At 39.5% G+C, this 24,615-nt stretch overlaps 2 protein-coding genes across 4 annotated transcripts in view; one reads left to right on the top strand and one right to left on the bottom strand.

Annotated features, from left to right (window-relative positions):
* Rars2 (arginyl-tRNA synthetase 2, mitochondrial) overlaps window positions 1–12,505 on the bottom strand; it is a 45,450-nt gene extending 32,945 nt beyond the window's left edge. The window contains exons 1-3 of one of the 2 annotated variants that reach the window (XM_036177509.1): window positions 12,423–12,505; window positions 8,580–8,653; window positions 1,301–1,403 (exon numbers count right to left, since the gene is read on the bottom strand). In XM_036177509.1, the coding sequence (XP_036033402.1) occupies window positions 1,301–1,403; window positions 8,580–8,653; window positions 12,423–12,458 (213 nt within the window). In that variant the 5' untranslated portion in view covers window positions 12,459–12,505. The remainder of the gene's footprint in view (window positions 1–1,300; window positions 1,404–8,579; window positions 8,654–12,422) is intronic. The other variant, XM_036177510.1, reaches the window with a different exon arrangement.
* A 13-nt stretch (window positions 12,506–12,518) lies between these two features.
* Orc3 (origin recognition complex subunit 3) overlaps window positions 12,519–24,615 on the top strand; it is a 76,687-nt gene continuing 64,590 nt past the window's right edge. The window contains exons 1-5 of one of the 2 annotated variants that reach the window (XM_036177507.1): window positions 12,519–12,592; window positions 16,668–16,722; window positions 18,410–18,436; window positions 19,765–19,862; window positions 23,240–23,384. In XM_036177507.1, the coding sequence (XP_036033400.1) occupies window positions 12,569–12,592; window positions 16,668–16,722; window positions 18,410–18,436; window positions 19,765–19,862; window positions 23,240–23,384 (349 nt within the window). In that variant the 5' untranslated portion in view covers window positions 12,519–12,568. The remainder of the gene's footprint in view (window positions 12,593–16,667; window positions 16,723–18,409; window positions 18,437–19,764; window positions 19,863–23,239; window positions 23,385–24,615) is intronic. The other variant, XM_036177508.1, reaches the window with a different exon arrangement.

Raw genomic sequence — 24,615 nt, 5'->3', positions numbered from 1 at the left:
AATTCTACTCCTGATATCAGAATTTTACATCAGGTATATCCTTATTAGTAAAAAAATTAAAAAAAAAAATCAAAGGTGATCTTGTTACCAAATAATTATTATGGCAGCAAAGCTCCTTTAGAAATAATTTTTTAGTGATACTGTTTTTTCAGTAGTGATTTTCAGTGTTTCAATTTTTTTAGAGTTCCTAGACATCATCTTTGAGCAATATATAACCCTATTAATAAAAATTTAAAACAAACAACAGAAGCTTCCCAACATGCTTTAACATGCTTTGTGTGAGGTCTGAAGCTAACAATTTAGATTTGGTCATGACTACAATCTTTCCAATTCTGTTTTACTAGACCCACAAGAAAGAACTCAGAAATACAGAAAGTTTATTAAATCATCTAACCATGATTTCTCTGTGACCATCCCATTCACTCCATATACATTACTTCTTCTCAGAAGCTCATTTCAAAAAATTGCAACCTACTGCTCTAATATATCAAGTTTGTTTTCCTAGATTCAACTGTTCATCCAGAGGGTTGGGGAGACTGTCAGGTGTTAAGAGCACTCACTGGCTGCTCTCCCAGAGGACCTGAACTCGATTCTTAGCATTCACAACAGTGTGTAACTCCACTTGCAGGGGAATAAATGAATCTGCCTATAACTTCACACTTCAGTCCTGTGGCTAACAAAAAATAAAACACAGCAAAACACCAACTAAACAATGTTAGCTCATGGGTGTGCTAATCAGTTGTCATTGTCAACCTGACATAAACCTAGTCAAGGGAGAAAGGACCCTCGCTGAAGAATTGCCTCCATCAGATTGTCCAGATTGTTCCAGCATGTCTGTGAAAATTTTCTTGATTGATGAGTGATGTGGGAGGGTCCATCCCACTGTAGGTAGTACCATCCCTGGGTAAATGGGCCTGAGTTGTTAAATAGGCAAGCTAAGCAAGAGTCAGAGAGCAAAGCAGCAAGCAGCATCCCTTCACAGTATCTGCGCCAGCTCCTGCATAAGGCCCTGTCTTGAATTTCCGCAGTGATGGACTGTTACCTAGGCAAATACCCTGCCCTGTACAAGTCACTTTTGGTCCTGTTTACCAGTACAACAGAAAATAAACTATAACAAAAGGAATATGCTCCAGCTGGTTTAAAGATCACAAAAACCTCATAGAACGCAATGAAAATGAACGGAAATGGTGTTCAAGCTGTCTTGAACAGGAAACACTATTAAATTCATTATAGCTGAGTTAGCCTGTAAAGCTCTGCTCTCCTTCAATGCTAAGTTTATTATAACACAGAGACAAAATACCTTCTCTGCCAGGCTCCTGGCTTGGTCTTGAGTATCTAGTTGTGACTGGTGATTGTTGTCTTCTAGCAAGGAATCCACAGAAAGCTGGAAATCTGCCACTTCCCTACAGTAAACATTGAAATGGGAAAGAGTTGTTATAAAAACATTGCTTGTCTAGCAAATAGTAATCACTGTGGATTATGAATACCTTCAAAATTAAAAGCCAAGAAATACAAATCTTTGTATTTACTTATAACTTTTAAGATTTTGGTTATTTTATAAAATTCTTGCATATTACCTAAGTGTCATCCTGCGATATCTCTATAACAGACTGAGATATCTGGCAAGTTAAATGCATCTAGTCAGCAGATTCTGAAAAGGCCAAGTCACTTGACATCTGTTATAAAGCTGCTTCTCCTACTCTAAGTGCTTGTTTATAATTGTCCAAATAACAAAAACAGAAATGTTGTTTTTAAATGGTTCTAATTTAAATTTCAACATGACAAAAAAAGAATGTTATTTATAATGTATTGCTCACTAGCCATACAGACACAGCTACTTGTACTTTTCACTGAACCATGGTTAAACTAATAAAAACTTCAGTGTAACCAGCTAAAGGAACAATCATTTACATGATGACAGAAGCTATTTGCAAGGAAGAAGGAGGGTAACAGAATCAAAGAAATATATCCAGCCATTGTTAGCATTCAGAACTACCCCTTGGGGCCACCCAGTGTCCTGACCTCATTTTATGTAAAAGCCCTCTGTAAGAAAAAACCCTCTGGGATTTAGCTCAATGGTAGAGCGCTTGCCTAGCAAGTGCAAGGCCCTGGGTTTGGTCCTCAGCCCTGGAAAAAAAAGAAACAAAACAAACCCTCCCCCTCCTTATTTCTTCTTCCTCCTTTCCCTCTTTCTTTTCATGAGGTTGCTCGCATCTCTGCCTTCCTTTCTCTCCTTTTTTCTCTCTCTCTCCCCTCCCGTTAATAAACTTTCCACCTGGATGCTGTGTCTGCATGATGTGAGCAACTTTCCACGGCTCCATGCCTCAGCCTGCTGCCTTGTCTGCATGGCCTGTCTTCCTCACCCACTGGGGCACCTTGGCTCAACCCACCAAGGCCTCCTGCATGTGGTTTCACAACACTAACAACATTAACAGTCGCTACAATAGTATTTTCACAGCCTCATTGAGAAAAACAAAACAAAATCAAATCATCCCTACCATAACACCCCCCCCCATGAATTTGGAAAAAAGGTTTGACATTTTAGATGGTTACTACATTGAGAGTGGCTCATTATATTGTCTCTACAGATTTTTCTGTAGATGTGATAATTTGTTACATGTTACTTTTAATTAATATACAAACTACTGCACAACTACATATATTGACATCTGATGTTCAGCCGAGAACTGGAAAAGAGAGTTAAGTGAGGTATATCATTATTTGTCAAGCCCATGTGTCATTCACTTAAAAGAATACACATTGGAAGGGCACAAGGCTCTTCTTTCATATTGGGGGGGGGGGGGGGCAGGGCAAAATAGCTTGACCACACAGCTGGCCTGACAGGCTTAGAGGCCCAGACACAGCTGCTGTGACAGGCAACACCCAGATCTGGGAAAAACCATAAGCTAACACCACCCAAGATCCACCTGGCAACGGGCCAGCATGTAAGAGAAGTACCTGACATCTCAAACATTCCAACCATTAGATAAGACTGTCAGATGTCACTGAGCCTACCACACATCTATTTTCCCTTTAAAGATAACACTGGACAAACGTCAGCCAATGAGGGTCCTGATTCCTAGAAGTCCCCTCACCCCAACCTTTGCTATGATAAAAATCCCACCCTGCCTGGACTCCTGGTTCACTGTTCTCACCAATGCATCGGACAGGGAGTCTCAGCTCCAAGCTTGAAAATAAAGGCTCTTTGCTTTTACATAGGGGATTTGTTCTCTATGGTGGTCTTTTGGGGGTCCCCACAATCTGGGCACAACATATATCACTTGTCACATACAGAGAAATGCCTAAAAATTCCTGTTTGCCTTCTGCTTAACATCACATTACAAAACTTAAACTCTACTGACCACTAAGAAGTTTCCTGGGAGGGGGGCACAAAATAACCAGACCTACCCAAGAAGCTATGTGCAACCGACGCCTCCTGGAAAAGGGAAATACAGCTTTCACCAATGGAGTGTCCCTGGATACATCAACCACACTACAGAGTATGCCCCCTGCTCAAGAATAGTTGGCCAACTGAAAATGGATTTTTTTGTGGGCTTTTAATTTCCTTTTGGTACTTTTAGTCTTATTGGTGTTTTGTTTTTGTATTTTTTTTTTTTTTAAAGTGAGATGGGGAAAGAACATTAAGTTGGGCTCGTAAGGGAATGGGAAGCATCTGTGAGGAGTTGGGTATGAGAAAGAATATGATCAAAATATATGCAATCTGCTGGAGATCCTACTTTGGCAGGGGTTCAGGGTCTCAAAGAGGATGTGTGGAGGCAGCCTTGTTAGGATTCTGCTGCCACTCCAGCTGCATGACCACACATGCAAAGTACAGGAGGTAAGCTCATGGGGTCTTTATGTCTTACGTCATCAGTGTGCTGCGTGATGCGCAAATGCGCGATGTTGCACAGTCAGTCACGCAATCACGCATACGTGGCGTAGCTCCGTAAGCCCAGCTGCGCAAGTGGATGGGAATCCTTAAAAAGCTGGACACTTATTTTTGGTTGTGAGCCTAGCCTTTAACGGCTGTGGCGCACGCCTTTAATCCCGGCACTTGGGAGGCAGAGCCAGGTGGATCTCTGTGAGTTCGAGGCCAGCCTGGGCTACCAAGCGAGTTCCAGGAAAAGTGCAAAGCTACACAGAGAAGCCCTGTCTGGAAAAACAAAACAAAACAAAAAAGCTGGACATAGACTCCTCCCCTCTCTTCTCTCCCCCTCCCTTCGTTCTCTGCACTTGCTTCTTCCCCAGGCCTGGTTCTTGTCTCCCCTCAAGCCCCCTCAATCAAGCTCTGATACTGGGTTTTGTTGTTTCTCGTCCCTCAAGACCTTTCTGCACGATAACCAGCGGCGCTTATCATTTTTTAAAACAACACATATACTTATCAGCATTATACAGACTGAACAGGTAATATTTAGGAATAAATATGCATATACCTATACTTATTTGCATGCAATAAAAGTAAAAAAAGAGTGGGGCATGAAATTGAAAGAGAACAGTGATATGGATTCACAACATGCCAGAGGGAAAATATTGGAAGATTTGAAGAAGGGAAGGGAAAAATATTGTAATCAAATTATAATCTAAAAATAAATAAAAACAAGGTAAAAATGTATTATATGGAAAAAATAATTTAAATGGAAAAGAAAAACCTAATGAAAGTTCCTGATTCTTTTTTTATTTTGGTTTTTCTCTGTGTAGATGTGGCTATCCTGGAAGGAGCTCTGTAGACAAGGCTGGCCTCAAACTACTGCACCACCACCGCCTGGCAATTTCCTGGGTCTTTATTCATTACTCAACAATTTAGCATGGAATCTAGTTACCAATCCAAACTGATATCTCAGCTGTAACAACAAATTCAAGTTCACCAATAGTGTCTATGTAGTCTGGACACCTTGCTTAACCTCTTGGTTTCTCAGTAACATGATGAGAATAATGGCATCTACTTTACAGTAGAAACATCTTGGCTATGAATGATGTTAATCACAGCTCTGATGGTAAACAACATATTAAATATTACCAACATAACATCTTGGGGAAGTTTTTTCTCTCTCCTGTATATACTAAAATGGCCAGCAAACTGTGCTCTTGTTTCTTTTCTAAGATTATTCTTTATAGGTACATTAAGACTCCATTTTCTGAAAATGAAATTTAATTGTACAAATTCATTTAAGGTTTGAATGTACTTATTGTAGTCTTCCTTGCTGTGGGATGTTCTGTATGTTACGTGTGGTGTGTTGCTCTGATTGGGTAATAAATAAAACACTGATTGGCCAGTAGCCAGGCAGGAAGTATAGGCGGGACAAAGAGAAGAGAACTGGGGGAAGTGAAAGGCAAAGGCGGAGAGACCTGCCAGCCACCGGTAAGCCACGAGCCACGTGGCAACTTATAGATTAATAGAAATGGGTTAATTTAAGATGTAAGAACTAGATAAGAAGAAGCCTGCTACAGCCATACAGTTTATAAGAAATAGAAGTCTCTGTGTGTTTATTTGGTTGGGTTTGAGCAGCTGCGAGCCTGGCGGGTGAAAGAGATCTGTCCTGACCTAGCTACGCCTATTTTTGTTTTACAGATACTCCTAGACAATTGTCAGCTAATCAGAGTCCTAGACCCTGGAAATCCCCTCACTCCAACCTCTGCTATGATAAAAATCCCACCCTGCCTGGGCTCAGGGCTTTCTGCTCTCACTGTTGCAAGGGACAGACAGACCAAGCCCTGGAGCTTGAAAATAAAGGCTCTTTGCTTTTACATGGGGGACTTGGTCTCTCTGGTGGTCTTTTGGGGGTCCCCAAGATCTGGGCATAACAATATTATTGTTATGATAGGAATTTGAATAGATCAAAGACTAAATTACAGTTTCATGATATAGAGCTAGGATTCTTTATAAAAGATTTAATATGACCACAGACTTATAGCATGGTTGTCAAACATCCAGGGAAACTCCAAAGAAATAATCATAAGTTGCTAAAGATAGTTCGTAAATATTTATGAATAGTAATAGACATATACAACTTTATTCATTAATTTATTTTTGTTTTTTTTCGAGACAGGGTTTTTCTGTGTAGTTTTGGTGCCCGTCCTACATCTTGCTCTGTAGACCAGGTTGGCCTCGAACTCACAGAGAGCCGCCTGTCTCTGCCTCCTGAGTGCTGGGATTAAAGGTGTGTGCCACCACTGCCTGGCTGCAATTTTATTTTTAACATGGAAACTTACATTATTCTAATAGAATCATAATGATCTCCATTAGATCACTGGCAGAGGACAAAAAGCAAAACCACCTTGTGGTTTATTCTTAATACTTAACTTACTGCTAAGAACACTGAAAACATAAACTCTGAACTTATGTTCAGGGTTACTCCAGTAAAAAGTGCAAAAGAGAAGGAAGTGGTTCAGGAAAGTGAAGGAGATCAACCACTTCATAAATTTCTCCTTTGTGGAGCTTTAAATCACACAACCCCAAGGAACTTCTATTGACAGAAGATTCTTCTGTATCAACTGTAAAAGTATTATAAAATGACAAATCAACAGTAGGACCTTATAAATTAAAATATAATAGAAAACAACGACACTGAAATAACTAAGGTAATACCATCCAGTCCCAATGTTATTTTATGCCTGCCTGGTCACTCCTCAAGCCTTCTACCCCCACAGCCACATTCATCTTGGCACTGCTTCTGGGACTGTCCATGACCTTGGCCATGGTCCAGACAGACCCCTGGGTCTTGCTAAGAAAGCAGATGTTAGTAGGCCACTTTAAACCTCATTGATGTCTCTTTCTCTCTCTCTCTCTCTCTCTCTCTCTCTCTCTCTCTCACACACACACACACACACACACACACACACACAGCTAGAGTGCTGATGTAATTATGATTTTGTTGTTTTTTTTTTTAATGCTGCCTTGAGCTTGTGCACCAAGAGACTTCCTAGAGTCATGAGCAGCTCTTGGTCTAGCCATCAATAAAAGGACTTAAAACTTTTAATTGGCTTAATAACCAAGGATATCAATAACTACCTTGTGTGGATCATTTCAACATGAAGGGGAAAGTGTCCTGAAATTTCTAACTAGATTGCCTATTACATTCTTTTGTACTGAAACAGTAAGTGTAGGAGGGGGGAACATTTAAAAGATGTAATAGCTATGGTTTGAAAACCTGTAGCCATCAACATTATACAGTTCAGGAGAAAACTATACAGCAGACATGGTCCTGTGCTGACAATGATAGTGGTGGGTGATTAGCAAACAGGTTTTGTTAAAGTAGCTCTTTCTTTCTTTCTTTCTTTCTTTCTTTCTTTCTTTCTTTCTTTCTTTCTCCTCTCTCTCTCTCTCTCTCTCTCTCTCTCTCTCCCTCCCTCCCCCCCCCCCCCTCGACAAGGTCTCTCCCTATATAGCCCTGGCTGTCCTGGAATTCACTGGGTAGATCAGGCCTTGAACTCCTTGAACTCACAGAGATCTTGAACCCAGACTACCTTTGACTTCTGTGTCCTGTGATTAAGGTGTGCACCACCACACCCATCCCAACTTTCATTTTTTTCAAAGCTGAAAATAGTAAGATTATAGGCACTCTGTAGTACTTGCCTTCTCTTCCTATTTATTTCTTTTCCTAATCATGAAAAGAGGAATATTCACGCCTCTCACCTGAAAGTTCTAATAAAATTAAGGGAACAAAGGATATACTGATACTGAGAATTTCATATTCTACCTTTAAAAACCTCCCACATGACAAGCTTCTTATTAACTAACTGATAGAGTACAGCCATCCTTTAGTCCTGTAATCTCTGTTACAAGGCAAAAGCCATCTTTGTAGTTATTCGTGTATTGTTTGAGATAATATGAAAAATAAATTTGTTCATATTTAGTGCAGGTGCAATTTCTTTTCTTTGAATATTTTTGTCCCTGCAGTCCACGGTTATACATTCTTGGGTAGACTACATTTTATCCAGGAGCTGAAGTTTTTTTTAGCAAAATAATAAGCTAACAGTTAAGATGACCACACTAATAAGGAAACAAAAACATTTCCCTATATCTAAGAAAACAGTATCGTTTATATCTAAACAACATTTCTCTATCACTTGGGAATCTTCAAATGAAAACTCAAACAGAAACAACACAACCAAAGTGGCAGATAAGTATGGTACAATAGCATTTAAGCATTAGATTATACAATATCCAATATCCCTTCAAAAGTTCTGAGATTATAACCACATTTTCATTCTTTTATTAAACAATTAAACTAGAATCTCTTTCCTAGGGTTGGGGATTTAGCTCAGTGGTAGAGCGCTTGCCTAGCAAGCGCAAGGCCCTGGGTTCGATCCTCAGCTCAGAAAAAAAAAAAAAAAAAGAATCTCTTTCTTAAAGACTGATATAATTATTGCTAACAAAAACAGACATGAAAATAATTAACAAAGGAATATTACATTTTACCACAGAATGCCTAAATAGAATCCTAATTTTATGATAGCAATTGTAATAAGTTGTATATAATGAATCATAACTCCAAGGACTATTCTGTAAATTGAAGAGTTAAGTAGAATTGGATTGCCAACAAATTCAACAATTTGAGATCACTACAAGTATACTTAACTCTTTCTTTGAAACTGGAACTGCAGATATTGACTTGATCAAGCTTTCTGGTGGAAGAGCCAATATTTTGGAAAGCTAAAAGTAAAAATGAACAAAACAAGGATAAAATTGTTGATTCATCTATCCTAGAGGGAATGGAATACTACTAGCAACAAAAGAAATGTCATTAACACACTTCACATAGATGAACCTCAAATACATAATATCAAGTAAAACCCATATTAAAGAAGATATATAGTATGACTCAATGTTTCTGATAGCCTAGAAAACAAAAAACTATCAGGCTGAGGTTAAGACTGCGGGTGTCAGGGTTGAGTATAGCAATGGTTCAACTGTAAAGTAGCAAGCAGGACTACTTATCTTTCAATGGATTTTACGTTTGTTAATTTATAAGAAAAAAATCTAAAGAAATATTTGAAAAAAGATGTGAATCACTGAGAATCCAAACATATTTTTATTTAAAAAATACTTATTGTGGGCTGGAGAGATGGCTGAGCGGTTAAGAGCACTCACTGACTGCTCTTCCAGATGTCTGGAGTTCAATTCCCAGCATCTACATGGTGGCTCACAACCATGTGTAATGAGATCTGGTGCCCTCTTCTAGCATACAGGCATATATGTAGACAGAATAAATAAATAAATCTTAAATAAAAATACTTATTGAGTAGTTAATGTGTAGCAGGCAGTATTTTAGGCGTTGATGCTATAAAAATGAACAAAACAGAAAAAAAAAAAAAAACAAGTTCTATGGCACTTAATAGTAACAAGTAAATATTAGGGAAAAAAATATGATCCTCATGCCCAAATCCTAAGGCTTACTCATCAGAATAGCAGGAAAACCAAAACAAACAAACAAACAAACAAAAACCAGGCAAAAGCCATGGTCTAACTCAGTGTTGAGGCACCAGCCACTTGCCCTGGATTTGATATGTATGAGGTCCCAGATTGCTCCTTAGCACACAAATAATGAAGCTTCTTTCATGCTTATGTTAAGTTTGGTGGTAGAGGCATTTCTATGTTCAGAACAATCCTGTGACAGGCACATAGGATTTAGTTATTCCTTGGACATGTGGCATACGAGAAAGAACTTTGTTAAGCAGTCAGAGACCATTACAGAAAACCACAACCAATCACAATGCAGTTGTGGAGCTCAGCCTCAAAACTTTGGTACAAGAAATTTGAGAGATGGCTTCTGGGAACTGGGAATTGCACTGTGAAGAGTGAGAAAGAAGGAGAAAAGTTTATAGAAGATTGTACCAACAAGGCTGGGACAAGGCTCAATTGGTAAAATGCTTGCCATGAACGCACGAGGACCTGGGTTTGGAACCCTAGCATTCTTATGAGAGTTGAGCATGGTTCTGGTGGTGCAGAGATAGGGTATTAGGGATAAGGAAGAAAAGGGCCTAAAGCTGGGTATGAAATAACCAATCTCATCAGATGAGGAGGGCGGGAGAGGGGAAAGAACTCGATAAAAATACATTGCATGATTTTTCCCCCCCCCCCCGCATAAAAAAGGAGGAAAGGGCAATGAGCTAGTGTCAGCAAGGCTGTTGGTTGGCTTCCTTGAGGAACATTTGGAAGACAATGTTGCCCATTCATAGGGAAAGAAATAAGGATTGTACCTATTTTAGGAGGGAGACCACACCACACACAGACAAGGAGTTCTGGTATTGGTAACCAAGAAAAATTCCAGCAATACCTTGGTAATGCCAATGAGAATTCCTGAAAAGCTGTGTCCAAAGTAGCTAAGTGATTAAAACATCAATGACTGTGGAGAGTTCAGAATGTTATAGATCCAGAGCCTAATTACAATTCATCTTGGTCACCTCCCACCATTGGACCTAATATCCTCCTCCTACTAGCTAAATCTAACATCCTGACAAACAGATAAAACCTTCTGGGGTGCATTAACTAAACAAAACCCTAGCTTCCCACACAGCACAGGACTAAGAGTGCTGTCAGATAGCAGCCAAGGGCTATAGAAGAATTAACCCCATCTTACTGTAACCTACCTCCCCAATGGTTCCACCAATATATTTTAAAATGCTTTGATTTACAATTTTCCTTGTTCTGTTACTGTAAAAACTCCATGAAACTGCTTCCATATTGGACCTATGGAAACTGGGGTTCCACAAATCCGTGTTCCTAGGCCATGGTCACTCAAATTTAGCTTGAGAATAAACTATCTCTTACCCCCTTAGAGTTGAGAGCTGTAGATTAGCATCGACAGTAGACAGTTATGTTAATTTCCTGCCATGGAAGAAATAAAAGCTGGTCTAATAAAGATGAGGACAAAGAAAGCAGAGGCTAATTCATGGTTTACAGATCCTGCCAAGAACTGCAACACCTTGCAAGGTCCACTGAGCAGCAATGCCTTCCTGGGATAAAGGTCAGCAGAGAGTCATGGTCAACAGCTCAAAAGGCAAGTCAAAGCAAGAGGAAAGGGGCTTCAAAGTATGATCACTTCCCTAATTGAGCAAGTAGTGCATAACAATCTGTGATCACCTTCCTGGTGGGCCGGAGAGACAGACACAGCCATTAGAGAAACCTTGAAACACCTCCCCCACCTCCCACCACTCACACAAATAGCCACAAACTCCCCGACTCTGGAAATCTCTTCCCTCTCATTACGGAGGTAGAGGCCTGCCTCAATAAAAAACAAAACATTGTTTCACTCTCTGTCTCTCAGTCTTATGTATTTCTTGTATTTGGGGCTGTTGTCTTTCCCAGACAGGCAATTTTTTGCTTGTCCTATGCAATGAATTCAGCTAACACCAGAATCACCATTACACCTTGGGCTCCCTGGCTAGCCAGTCTAGCTGGACCGGTAAACTCCAGGTTCAGTAAGAAAACCTGTCTCAGAAAAAACAAGGTGGACAGTGACTAAGAGAAACACACCCACACCAATGCATACAAAAATAAAAAATAACAAAAGAGAAACACACCCAAACTCTGGCCTCTCCACATGAAAGAACATACAAACAAACACAGACGTCCACACATCCACACACACAGATTGTACATTAAAGTCATCGATATAAACTGGAGCTTAATTCCTAAAGTACTGCCTAAGAAGCATATGCAACATCTTCCAGAATTGTCTAAAGCAACTCAGCCACACTGGGTTTAGCTCAGTCTGCGCTAACAAACCCCAGCAGGATGGGCTGCTGTGAACAAGTGAAGGGTACGGGTCAAGTGTCTTTTCCCACCTTATTTCTTCTGAGATAAAGTCTCTCACTGAACCAGACCAGCTGGACCCACCTGTTTGTTTCCACCTCCCGGAATTGTGGTTTCAGACTTCCTTAGCCACACACTTTTTTTTTTCTACAGACGCTGGAAATTCGAACTCAGGCTCTTCTACCCAAGGAGCCATCTCCGCAGCCCTTAGCATGACTCTTTTTTAGAGACAGGGTTTCTCTGTGTAGCCCTGGCTGTCCTGGAACTCGCTCTGTAGCCCAGGCTGGCCTCGAACTCAACAGAGATCCACCTGCCTCTGCCTCCTGAGTGCTGGGATTAAAGGTGTGTGCCACCACGCCCCTTAGCATGATTCATATATTACCTACTTTATTCAACGCTCTAACATATTTTATTTAGAAATAAACTAAACCACAAAGTTACAAATGCAACCAATGACTGCAAACGAAGGAGGAACATGGATTTCTACAGGGTCCACTCGTGGCCCACTCCTCCCAGGTTAAAGCATGACGAACGGGAATTGCCAAGACAGGAAAGCACCCAAGGCTTTCGCGGGCCTTCCGCCTCCGCAGCTCAGGGAGAAGGCAGAACCGGCCTAGGCTGCACCCTGCCGGCCCGGCTCCCGCGGGCTCGCCACTCGCGACAGTACCTGACAGGCAATCGACCTACGAAAGGCGCACGCCATGCCGCCCCGACGCCCACCTCCACAGGCCCCGCCTCCGCGCCGGAAGTCGCCTCTGCTTCCGCAAGGGCGCCCGGAGGTGCTCAGTGCGCAAGTACCCGGAGCCGTGCGGTATGGCTACTTCCTCGGTGTCCAAGGTACGTGGGGGTGGCGCTTGCCGTGCTCCGCGACGTCTCCTTGGCAAGCACGGCGAGGCGGAGGTGTGGCGGGCGTTGGCTCTGGCTCCGGGAAGAGCAGAATCCTGGCGGCTTTGCCCAGGTCCGGGTTCGAGGCCGCCTTTGCTTTGGCCACCTAAGTCCGTGGCGCCTAGGCAAGCCGGCCGGCTGCCCCAAGACTACGCCGCTTCTCCCTCCGCTCCCCGCATAAGTACTTACTGTGAGTTTAATTACCGAAATACAGACGTAAACGAAATCTTTCTCTCCTCAAATATTAATAATAAGCAGCTGATCTTGAATTGCCCGTATTACTAAGGGGAAAAGTTCTGAGAGAAGAGAGACGAGCCAAGATTGCTAGGAGACCAGCAAAGCTTTTGGAATAACAGTTTGGCTGAGCCCTGAGAAATAAAAGAGTCTTGGCGGGAATGTAAAGCGTGAGGGTGGGAGAGCAGAGTGACATGTTCTTTGCCTTAGAATATAGAAATAGCCGGGCGATGGTGGCGCACGCCTGTAATCCCAGCACTCAGGCAGAGGCAGAGGCAGGTGGATCTCTGTGAGTTCAAGGCCAGTCTGGGCTACAAAGAGTTTCAGGAAAGGCGCAAAGCTACACAGAGAAACCCTGTCTCGAAAAACCAAAAAAAAAAAAAAAAAAGAATATAGAAATAAAGGAGCGTATTAAATAGAAGAATCGGGATAACCTGAAAGTGGAGGGCAGAGCATTAGGAAAAAACGAGAACAAAAATGTAATTCACATGAGTGTTTGTATTGGGGCATCATGGACTGTGTAGATAGCAAGGGAGTGCAAATCTAAATGTAGTTTATAAGAGGAGAGATCCTAGTGTTGTGTCGCCCCCTAGCAGTCTGTGGCTATTTACATTTGAATTAAGATAACTTAAAATTAGTTTACCATTAGCACATCAGAGCAGCTGTTTGGCATTTACGTAGAGTTCTGCTGGACTGTTACTATGCTGTGTAAAGAAAGATTTGTTTTAAGTACAGAGGGATACTCCTGAATGAAGCTGTCTGATAAAGCTGACAATACAAAGTCCTGGAAGGTTTTGTGTTTGGAGCGGAAGGGGGACACTGAGCTGGATTGTCCTTTTTCTAAGAGATTTATTAGAAGTGATATTAACACCATAGACAGGCAGGCCGGCAGCATGGCAGAGGCTGTGAGGAGGGTTCTGGCCCACATGGCTGAGGGAATCCCTTCAAAGTTTTCACAGGATAAGGGTTCTGGAAGACATTGAAATGTTTTCTGTTTTGACCCATAGTTCATGGTTGCTGGTGCTAGAAAGACAGATTTAACTTCACTAGCACTGTTATTAGTGCTGTTCCTGTTTTTCATTTGTCCTTGGCTACCAAGTTCCAGATGTTGTGGTGCCCCGTCTCCTAATTATGTTTGTTTTATAAAACTTCATTTCTTTTTCTGTAGTTTGTGCATCCTGATCAAGTGCTCTACCACTTAGCTGCACACCCAGCCCTAGACCGCTTACTTTTTTCAAACTTAGAGAAAAAAAAAAAAAAAAAAAAAATATATATATATATATATATATATATATATATATATATATATATATATAAAATAGCTATGTTGGTGATTGATTATGAAGTAGACCTTATATAAATAACTTTTAAGGACTATTTCAGCAATTCATGGAACTGCCAACATTTTAATTTCTTTTTCTTCTTTCTTTCTTTTTTTTTTTCTTTTTTTTGAGCTGAGGATCGAACCCAGGGCCTTTCGCTTGCTAGACCAGTGCTCTACCACTGAGCTAAATTCCCAACCCTATTTTTCTTCTTAAACCTATCAAGTATTGTTATTTCTCTTTTCATATATGTGTGTGTGTGTGTGTGTGTGTGTGTGTGTGTGTGTGTGAGATATATTTTGCCCTGTGGTGTTTTTCAAGACAGAGTTTCTCTATAGAACAGTCCTGGCTGTCCTGGAACTTGCTTTGTAGACCAGGCTGGCATTGAACGTACAGAGATCTGCCTGCTTCTGCCTCCAGCTAGATGGGATTAAAGGCGTGCGCCACTACCACCTGGCTACTCTTAGTATTTTTTGTACTGATGGCCTCTAGTCTAACATGGCTAACCATGTTACTGTTCCCATGTTTATATTAACATTTCTTGCTTGTATTCATATCCTTGTGCTAATACTCATCTTATTAAGACCCATTCTAGGACCCTTTATGTTGTGCTGCATCAGTGCTGCCCTCACTGATTTGCAGGTCCATATGGAAAGGGTGGAGTAATGAGTTTGTCATGGTACTAGGTACTTTTAAAAAATATTTACAAGTAATTCACATAGCCTTACTAGTTGCAAATATAAGAATACAAGGTACAACTTAATTTGGAACACGTTATCTACATGGCCACTTTATATTTTACACAGCTATCTAATTCTAGTCTGAGATGACTTTTTTGTCATATTTTATTTCTTTTATTTCATTTTCCATATAAATGGAAATCTTAGGAGACTATTCATGAAATATAACTTACTTTTTTGTAGAATACACCACAATTAGAAACTTAGGAGCCAAGTACCAATAGTCAAATGTAATAATAGGGCATTTAATATGGCTATAGAAAATTACCAGAAAAACTATTTAGCAAGTATTTATTCATTCTGTATACCAATTGCCTAATGTATTTGTTAGTACTATCATAAACATTAAGGAGGTGGTTATAAATAAAATATATCTCTGCTGTAAATGTGCTCACAGTTTATATTCAAGGAAAGATGTTTGAATCAGGAGATGCATTTCTTGAGATAGTATCCAGGAGAGTGTCTCTGTCCCTGTCCTATGCCCCCCTACCCCCCAAAGAGATGAGGATTTGATTTGGTTTCATTGCATAGCTAGGCTGGCCACAAACTCATGCAAAGGAAGATGATTTGGAACTCTGTCTCCATAAGTACTAAACCTTGCCCTGGCTTCTTTCTTTCTTTCTTTCTTTCTTTCTTTCTTTCTTTCTTTCTTTCTTTCTTTCTTTCTTTCTTCTTCTTCTTCTTCTTCTTCTTCTTCTTCTTCTTCTTCTTCTTCTTCTTCTTCTTCTCTCTCTCTCTCTCTCTCTCTCTCTCTCTCTCTCTCTCTCTCTCTCTCTCTAGTTTATTGTATAGCACAGGGACCTGGAGTTCACTGTATAAACTAGGCTAGCTTCAATCACAGCAGTTCTCTTGTCTCAACTTCCTAAGGATTACAGAGATGAACGGTGAGTTTTGAGCCAAACTGTAATGGATGAATGGAAAGGAGTTTATTAATTGAAAACATGTTGCATGAAATAAGAGCCAAAATTATATACTTACATCCTGGTTGTAGATACTTAGAGTTAATTAAATAAGAAATCATTCTGGAATGTGAAAGTATCTATTTTCTTAACTTAATCTTTGTTTATTTTTACTTTTTTGTATTTTAAGACAGACTTTCTCTGTGTAGCCCTGGCTGTCCTGGAACTCTCTGTAGACCAGGCTGGCCTTGAATTCAGAGATCCTCCTGCCTCTGCCTCCTGAATGCTGGGATTAAAGGTGTGTGCCACCACTTCCTGGCACTAATCTTTATTCTAATGTATAATATTATTTGTATATTGTTATTTCCCTTCTAAGTTTTGTGAAACTTGAACTAAAAAAGTTCACCTACCTCTTAGAGCAGGTCCTAAAGAGTGTGAGGGTGCCAGGTGGTGGTGGCGCATGCCTTTAATCCCAGCACTTGGGAGGCAGAGGCAGGCGGATCTCTGTGAGTTCGAGGCCAGCCTGGTCTACAAAGCGAGTTCCAGGAAAGGCTCCAAAGCTACATAGAGAAACCCTGTCTCAAAAAAAAAAAAAGAGAGTGTGAGGGCAACCAAGGAGACTGAGGGAAAGAAATGGATAATTCTTGAAGACTCTTCCCTTCAGTAGTTCAAAGAAAAGTGTTAGGATTTCTTAGAACCTGAAATATACCCTACCCCAACTTCCCATTTAAAGATCTTGTTTATTTCCAAAGTATTTGGGTAATTAGATTTGTCTGCTTTGCCTAATTTGACTTTTTGCTTTGTTCCTTCCTTCCCTTTTTTTCTTAAATAGGGCTGTTTTGTGTTTAAACCAGACTTCAAGAAAAGAAAGATCTCTGTGCCAATCGGTAAAGTATCTTCACATCCAGTTTGTTAATTTTTGTTCCCCCAGATCTTCTTAAACTTTAAGTGTGGTTATGAGCAAACCTTCTTAATGTTGGAGGTGATTCAACTTACCAGAAATAGTTTAAAGAAAATTAAGGATTTATTCCTTCATTGTATGTGAGACATATACCATACAGTGATGTCTGAAACTACAGCAATGTAATTACAACGAATTTGGTAGTATCTTAAGCATTTATTATGTGCTGGACTGTTCTAATCATTTTTGTTCATTTCATTCCCTCAGCAAACTTTGGGGAGCTGTAGTAGTATTTACATTACCATATACAAAGATACATAGAAGACAGAAAGAACTTTCTCAGTATTATAATGCTGTAAACATTGTAGAGCTAGGATTTGAACCCATCCTCTGATTTTAGACCCCATGGTCTAACCATTGCTTTATGATACCATTTCATAATGTGAAGCAAGTGTTTGCATAGGACTTTTTATGTTGGATTTCAGTTGTAACTAAAGATTTATTAATAATTTGTAATATCAACATTTTATGTGTACAGCAGTATAATTTGAGCTTTGTTTTAGACTTTTTAAATTTTTTCTTTCATGGTATTTGATTTAAGACTAATAGGTATTGCTACAGTTTGAAAAGTTTAAGGAATTGACTGATTTAGGAGAGATGATATGAGAAAAATCATTCCCACTTTTTAGCAGTTACCTTAACTGGCTTCAATACTTGAAATTGATTGGAGAGAAGGGGTTGTTTATATTTTACCCACCATATGTTCCTGGACTTGAAGACGTTTCGGTGCATCCCTAAGGAAAAGATGGCAAATCCCCACTTAGTAGTGTGTGTGGAATACTGCATGTCTACCAAAACAGCGGGTGAAACTGAGAGAAGAGACGAGAGGCTGGCCGCCACAGCCGTAGTTCTGCTCACGTGCACTGAGCCCTCACTGAGGGGAAGCTGGGGGAGGGAAGCTTGGCAGCAGGCTGGTTTCCGTCTGCAGCTCCTCACCGTGCTCACTGAATGACCATGAGGGGTGACACTCACAGACTGGTGTCCCACTGCTGCTCCGTCCCAGTTTCCAAGATTGTCTTCACTGCATACTTTGATAGACTCAGCACATAATTCATGCCTTAGTTTGCTGTGTAGCATTTTATCACCAGCCTACCCAATAAAATGACTATTTTTGTTTGTTTAAGGCTACCCTATTATTCTGCTTTATCTTTAATAGATTGTACATTCTCTTTTTTTGCATCTTAATAACATAACTTTGCCATCTAGACATTATAATGACTTTATTGTGTTGTAAAATGTTTGACAAAATTAAAATACTTGTGGAAACTAAGTCATCTATTATGAGGAACATTCCTTCAAATGAAAGAAAATATATTCCAAATGACCAGTTCAAGACATGCCACTACTGAAGGATGCTCTAACTAAAGGAATGTGAAATAGATTGAGGGAAGTACAAATGTGAAAAGTAGGGACTTGTAAGGAACATAAATGTTTGACTAAAGGACCAAGCCATTCGTGTTTTAAAATACAATTTTAAGTTAAATTTATCTAGTTATTTAGGGCCTAAACTGTCTTCAGACTTGGAATACTTTTGCTGTGCAGTGGAATTACATTTATCTTTGACTTGGATATGAATTTTTATAACCATTTAAGAATTTTTACTTGTTTTCCAGCTCAATCTGTAAACTTGGCTTTATTCAGTTAGTATCCCAGTGTTAATTATTTTTGAGATGTGCTAAGATCACTATTGATTTCATAGCATGGCTTTTTTCTTTGGGATTTTTTATTTTTATATATGTATTTTTGCCTGTGTGTACGTATATCCATTATGCACATGTCTGGTGCCTGCTGCAGAGGCTGAAAGAATGTGTTGGATACCCTGGCCGTGTAGCTGCAGATGCTTGAGCATCTGTGGGTGCTGGGAATCCAACCCAGAGCAGCAAGTGTTGTAGTTGCTGTGCTACCTCTCTACCCCCATGTTTTTGTTTTAATTAAAGAGTTAAATTGTTTGCTGGCTGTGGAGGAGAAAATGTGAAAGTTCAAAAACAGTTCAACATATACATTAATGTTAGACTAACAGAGCATCATCAGATCAATAGAAGGAAGGGCAGAGTACCGAATACATAGTAAATTTCTGTTCTTTTTAAATTGGAGGTCATAACCCATTACAAGTTACGGAATCACTTCAGTAGACTGAAATAGAGCATATTTGCTATAGTAGGATGAGAATAAAAGTTGTTTTATGGAATTTTTATTTTTGTCTCTACTAGGTATTTATTTATTAGAATTTCAAAATAATATATTTTTTGATACACATGGTTTTTAAACTTTGAAAAACAATTGCAATAAAAATATTTTATTCAATGGATGTTTGGAGAACGTATTTTTAAAAGAATCTAAAATAATACATATGAGGGCAGAAATGGCTCAACTGTTAGACTCACTGGCTGCCCTTCTAGAGGAACTGGAGTTGATTCCCAGCACCCACATAGCGGCTCACAGCATCTGTTGTTAGCTCCAGTCAAAGAGATTCAAAACCCTTTTGCTTTCTTTAGCAATGCATGTACCTTTCAACAAAAAAGAAAAGAATACATACTAAATCAAAGACTGGACTACACTTTATCAATGGAACAAAAAACAGTATGAAAAATTATTGAATAGCAAAGAGTTGAAAGTAATCGTGTAAGGTAAAGAAGATGAAGATGTGGATGAAACATTAATGCTGTATATGTACACCTTGAACTGAAAATCATTAAGTAGAAGCTTAGAGATTCATTAGTAAGGAATAGAACTTTAAAAATTTAAATATCCTTTTTAATATAATAAAAATGAGACATACAATTAAATACAAAAGATAAACTATATTTCTTCAAGTGTATAGAGAAACATGTATACATAGATGCACGATTTTTGATTTGTAGAAGATGTTTTGACACCCCTGCTCCATGCTGTGTGTCTCTGCACACAGTTTCTTACTTTTATTGTGTTCAAAAACAAACTGACTTTCTGGTGTTTTGGTTTCTTTTAGAGGATTATTTTAATAATGAGAAACTTGTGTCTGAGGACAGTAAACTTCGATTTGAAACGTATCACTTGCTATGGCAACGGATAAAATCTGAAACAGAGGTGAATAATTTCCTTTTTACATTCTGTAGTAAAATACTGTAGATCTTGCATTTGTTACTTCCCATATTTCTAACGACTTATAAGGATTTGCACGGAAGCTGAGAAATAACAGTCAAATACCACTTTTATACCTCAAAGAAAATAATGTGTCATGTTCTAAATTTTTGTTTTGTTTTGTTTTGTTTGTTTTGAGACAGGGTTTCTCCGTGTAGTTTTGGTGCCTGTCCGGGATCTCTGTAGGTCAGGCTGGCCTCAAACTCGCAGAGATCTGTCTGGCTCTGCCTCCCGAGTGCTGGGATTAAAGGCGTGCGCCACCACCATCCAGCTCTAAATATTAAGCATATCCTCAGTTCCTGGGACATGGTAGTTGCTAAGATAGAGAACTTTACTGTGGTGACACTCACTCTTAAATTCAGTTAAGAAAATTAGACAAGTCTGAAAGGAAACGATTTCTAAACTTGTTCTAACATCCAGTTTTCACTGTGTTTTTGTTTGTTTTGGTTTCTTCTTGAGACATGGGCTTGCTCAGGCTGGCCTAGAACTTACTACATGTTCTGGCTGTAAGTATCTCCAGTGTAGCAAGTCAGTAGCTCCAGTGCCAACAGCTTATTCTGCTTAACCAATACGTCGTTATAGTGTTTTGGTATTGAATGAGAGTTACATACAGCTTTTAGTGGGTGCTGGGAATTCTAAGGACCTTGTGTTCCCTCTTTTTGGCTCACCTACTTTCTAGTCTCTTACTGTTTCCCATCTATCATTATTACTTTACACTTATTTTGCTCATTGATGTTTTTCATGTAGGCCTCAAAGATACTTGAGTTTATGGTCTCTGATTTAGGCTATCTTCTCGTTTCTTTTTTTTTCTTAAGACTTATTTTACTTTTAGTTACAGTGTGTATGTGGGTGGGTGGGTGGGTGCACATGAGTGCAGGTGCCTTCAGATGCCAGGAGAAGGGCACTGGATTCACTGGAGTTAGAGTTAACAGGTAGTTGTAATCCTTCCGCTGGGAACTGAGCGCCAGCCCTCAGCCTGAGCAATGTGCTCTTTTAACTGCTGAAATACCTCACAAGCGCCTGTCTGTCTTCATTGCTTAACTTAGATTATCATAAAATCCCTATAATGTGTTCTGACATCACACCCTTCTAACTTGCCAATAGCTCTTTGGTGTCGGAGTCATATTAGGAACATCCCCCATTTCATGCAAATGCAGTTTTATCCCACCCTTGGGATGGGTTTCATATAGCCCTCTTACCAGTACGACCTCCTTTATCTGTGACCTTCACAGCAGTGCCAAATTAGCCTTCACTCCTCAGAGCTCCTTGGGTGCCCTCCTTAAAGCCCAAGTCCTTTGGAGTCGCGGTGGTTGTCGCTGGATCTGGACGTGGACCTGTTTGTGCAGCCTCTTTTCCTCTGCCATTGGATTCTTGCGTAGTTAGCTGGACTGGGGGTTAGCCTGTGCTGTGCTTTCTTTGTCTCTACAGCTTGTCCTTCCAACTTACCTTTGCCTCCCTCTCCCTCCGTACCCCCGGGTAGTGCTTTGATTCAGATAAATTACCTCTTCAGCTTCAAGTAAATGGTTCCGGTTTTGTCTGCTTACCTTTTAAGGAAAGACTATCTTTCATATACACAAAATGATTAGTGAATAGTTATGGAATGAATAAAAGAGAGATTTTTATTTTTATTTATTTATTTGTTTGTTTGTTTATTTGGTTTTTCGAGACAGAGTTTCTGTGTAGCTTTGTGCCTTTCCTGGAACGCACTCAAAAGAGAGATTTATTTTTTTAAAGATTTATTTATTTATTATGTATATAGAAGAGGGCGCCAGATCTCATTACAGATGGCTGTGAGCCACCATATGGGTGCTGGGAATTGAACTCAAGACCTCTGGAAGAGAGAGCAGTTGGTGCTCTTAACCTCTGAGCCATCTCTCCAGCCCCAAAAGAGAGATTTTTAAAGGGAGTAATCCAAAGCACTAATATCCAGAAATTTAAGGAAAACCTTTATTTCATCCAGCTATTATCCATTTTATATATCGTTCTACTGCATCTGTGATACTTTTCTTTCTAAAACCAGCAAGAGTCAAAATAGGATACCCCAAAATACACTTCTTTTTTTAGAATTATTTTTCAATTTTTAATTATGTGTATATATATTCCTGTATAGGGGTATATGCAAACGTATTGGTGCCCATGGAAGAGGCCAAATGTGTCAGACTCTTGGAACTGGGGTTAAAAATGGTAATGAGCTGCCATGTGGGTTCTGAGATCTAAACTCAGGTCCTCTACAAGAGCAGTACATGATTTTGATGGCCAAGCCATGTCTCCATACACTGTACTTCAGTATATTTCCAGATGGCTCTTCTGAGAAGTTGCAGGCACAGGATGGTGGCTTTGAGAAACCACCTTTGTTAGTGTGTTTTACTCTCGTATTTCTGTAACTTGCCATCCTTATTCCTTCCTACCTTACCTCCCAAACTTCACCCTGTCCCCTTCAACTCCAGAAGCCCCACTGACAGTTTTTTCCTATATATCAGAATGCGATGGGTGATGCAGGCCTGTAATCCCAGCACTCAGGAGGCAGAGGCAGGTAGATCTTTATGAGTTTGAGACCAGCCTGGTCTATAGAGTGAGTTCCAGGACACTAGAGCTACACAGAGAAACCCTGTCAAGAAAAAAACAAAACAAACAGAATGTAGTTTAAGCTTCAGCCATCTTGCCCTTCTGTTCTTCTCTCTCAGTACATTGTGTGCTGCTCATTGTGTGTTAATATACTTCTATTCACTTGCAATACATTGTCTGAATATATTTGTATGGGTCTCCCCCCCTTATCACCTTTCAGTATGCTGTGTGATATATTTGTGGGGTTCTTTTACCCTGTTAATCTATTGCCACTCAGCTAAAATTACTGAACATTCAAAGAGAAGAGAAAATTGAAATTTTCCTGCACGCGATATGGTAGTTTGAAGGAATGGCCCCCCAAAGGAATGGCACTATTGGGAGGTATGTGGCTCTGTTGGAGTGGGTTTGGCCTTGTTGGAGGAAGTGTGTCACTGTGGAAGCAGGTTTTGAGATCTCACATATGCTTAAGCCACACCCAGTATCTCAGACCACTTCCTATTGCCTGCAGGTAAGATGTAGGACAGGCACTCAGCTACTTTTCCAGCACCATGTCTGTCTACATGCCACCATGTCCCACCATGATGATAATGGACTAAACCTCTGAGACTATAAGCCAGCCTCAATTAATTGTTTTCCTTTATAAGAGTTGCTATGGTAATGGTGTCTTTTCACGGCAATAGAAACCCTAATTAAGACACCAGGAAAGAAATGCCAGATTACTACTATTAATAATTAATGAAATTTTGTTCTCATTGCAGCAATTACAGGAGGAATTAAATAAAAACCTGTTTGATAATCTAATTGACTTTCTGCAAAAGTCCCATTCTGATTTCCAGAAAAATTCAAGAAACTGGGGCTGTCAATTGAAACTCAGAGAAATCCCCACTGCTGCTCTTATTCTTGGTATGTATGTATCTGTTATTAATGCATGCCTGTGCGTATTTGTTAAATTGGTTTTGTTAGGAGAATAGTGGAAAATGTTTTGTTCTGATAAAACTTTTCTTTTTTTTTTTTTTTTTTTGGTTTTTCGAGACAGGGTCTCTCTGTGCAGATTTGGTGCCTGTCCTGGATCTCTCTCTCTAGACCAGGCTGGCCTTGAACTCACAGAGATCCACCTGGCTCTGCCTCCCGAGTGCTGGGATTAAAGATGTGTGCCACCACCACCCAGCCTGATAAAGCTCTGAAAATTAAAACAACTATGATTTGACTTCATACTTTGTAAATCAATAAGTTTACTATATATTCACATATAAAAATATGCATATTTATATATACATAAATTTATTATATTCAGAAATGTTTTTAGAGAAATGAAATTATAATTCAGTAATAAAACATTGGTGTGTTTGTAGATCTTATTTTTTGTACCCTTTTAAAAAAATGATATCTTCATTGAAATTCATCTATAATATTTCTTGCACTTGATATCTCAATTTCAGATTCTCTTATGTTAATATTGATTGCATAGGGAAAGATTTGTGTAAATTGTATATAAACTGTTTTCAGTTTACAGTTATAATTTTTAAAAATACTCATCAATATCTAATTTAGAGCAAATATTTATGATTCTGGATAATACAAAAATATCTGATTTAGCTGGGCAGTGGTGGCACATGCCTTTAATCCCAGCACTTGGGAGGCAGAGGCAAGGCAGATCACTGTGAGTTCGAGGCCAGCCTGGTCTACAGAGTGTGAGATCCAGGAAAGACGTAAAGCTACACGGAGAAACCTGTCTCGAAAAAACCAAAAAAATTGATTTATTAACAGCATTTTCTCAGGTTTTTTATACTTTCTTAATTGAAAATAATTTTTTTACACAATATATTCTGATCATAGTTTCCCTTCCCATCAACTCCTCTCAGATCCTCTCTACCCACCTAACTCCACTTCTTTCTCTCTTTAAAAACCAGGCAAAAAAGACCCAAGTAAACCAAAATAAATAAAACAAAAAGCACAATAAACAAACACACACACACACACACACACACACACACACACACAAGCAAAACCCATAAAACCACAAAAATCAAAAAACATAATATATACACAGAAGACCAGTAAGACAAAAAAAAAAAAAGTCCAAATAAAGCACCTGAGACAAGAAGTCTGCAGAAATGCCGTTGTTCATTTTGTA

Source organism: Onychomys torridus, chromosome 2 (genome assembly GCF_903995425.1).
Source record: "Onychomys torridus chromosome 2, mOncTor1.1, whole genome shotgun sequence".
NCBI classification, from domain to species: domain Eukaryota; kingdom Metazoa; phylum Chordata; class Mammalia; order Rodentia; family Cricetidae; genus Onychomys; species Onychomys torridus.
Note: the sequence above shows the minus strand (reverse complement) of the source record. Positions and strands in the feature narration are given on the sequence as shown.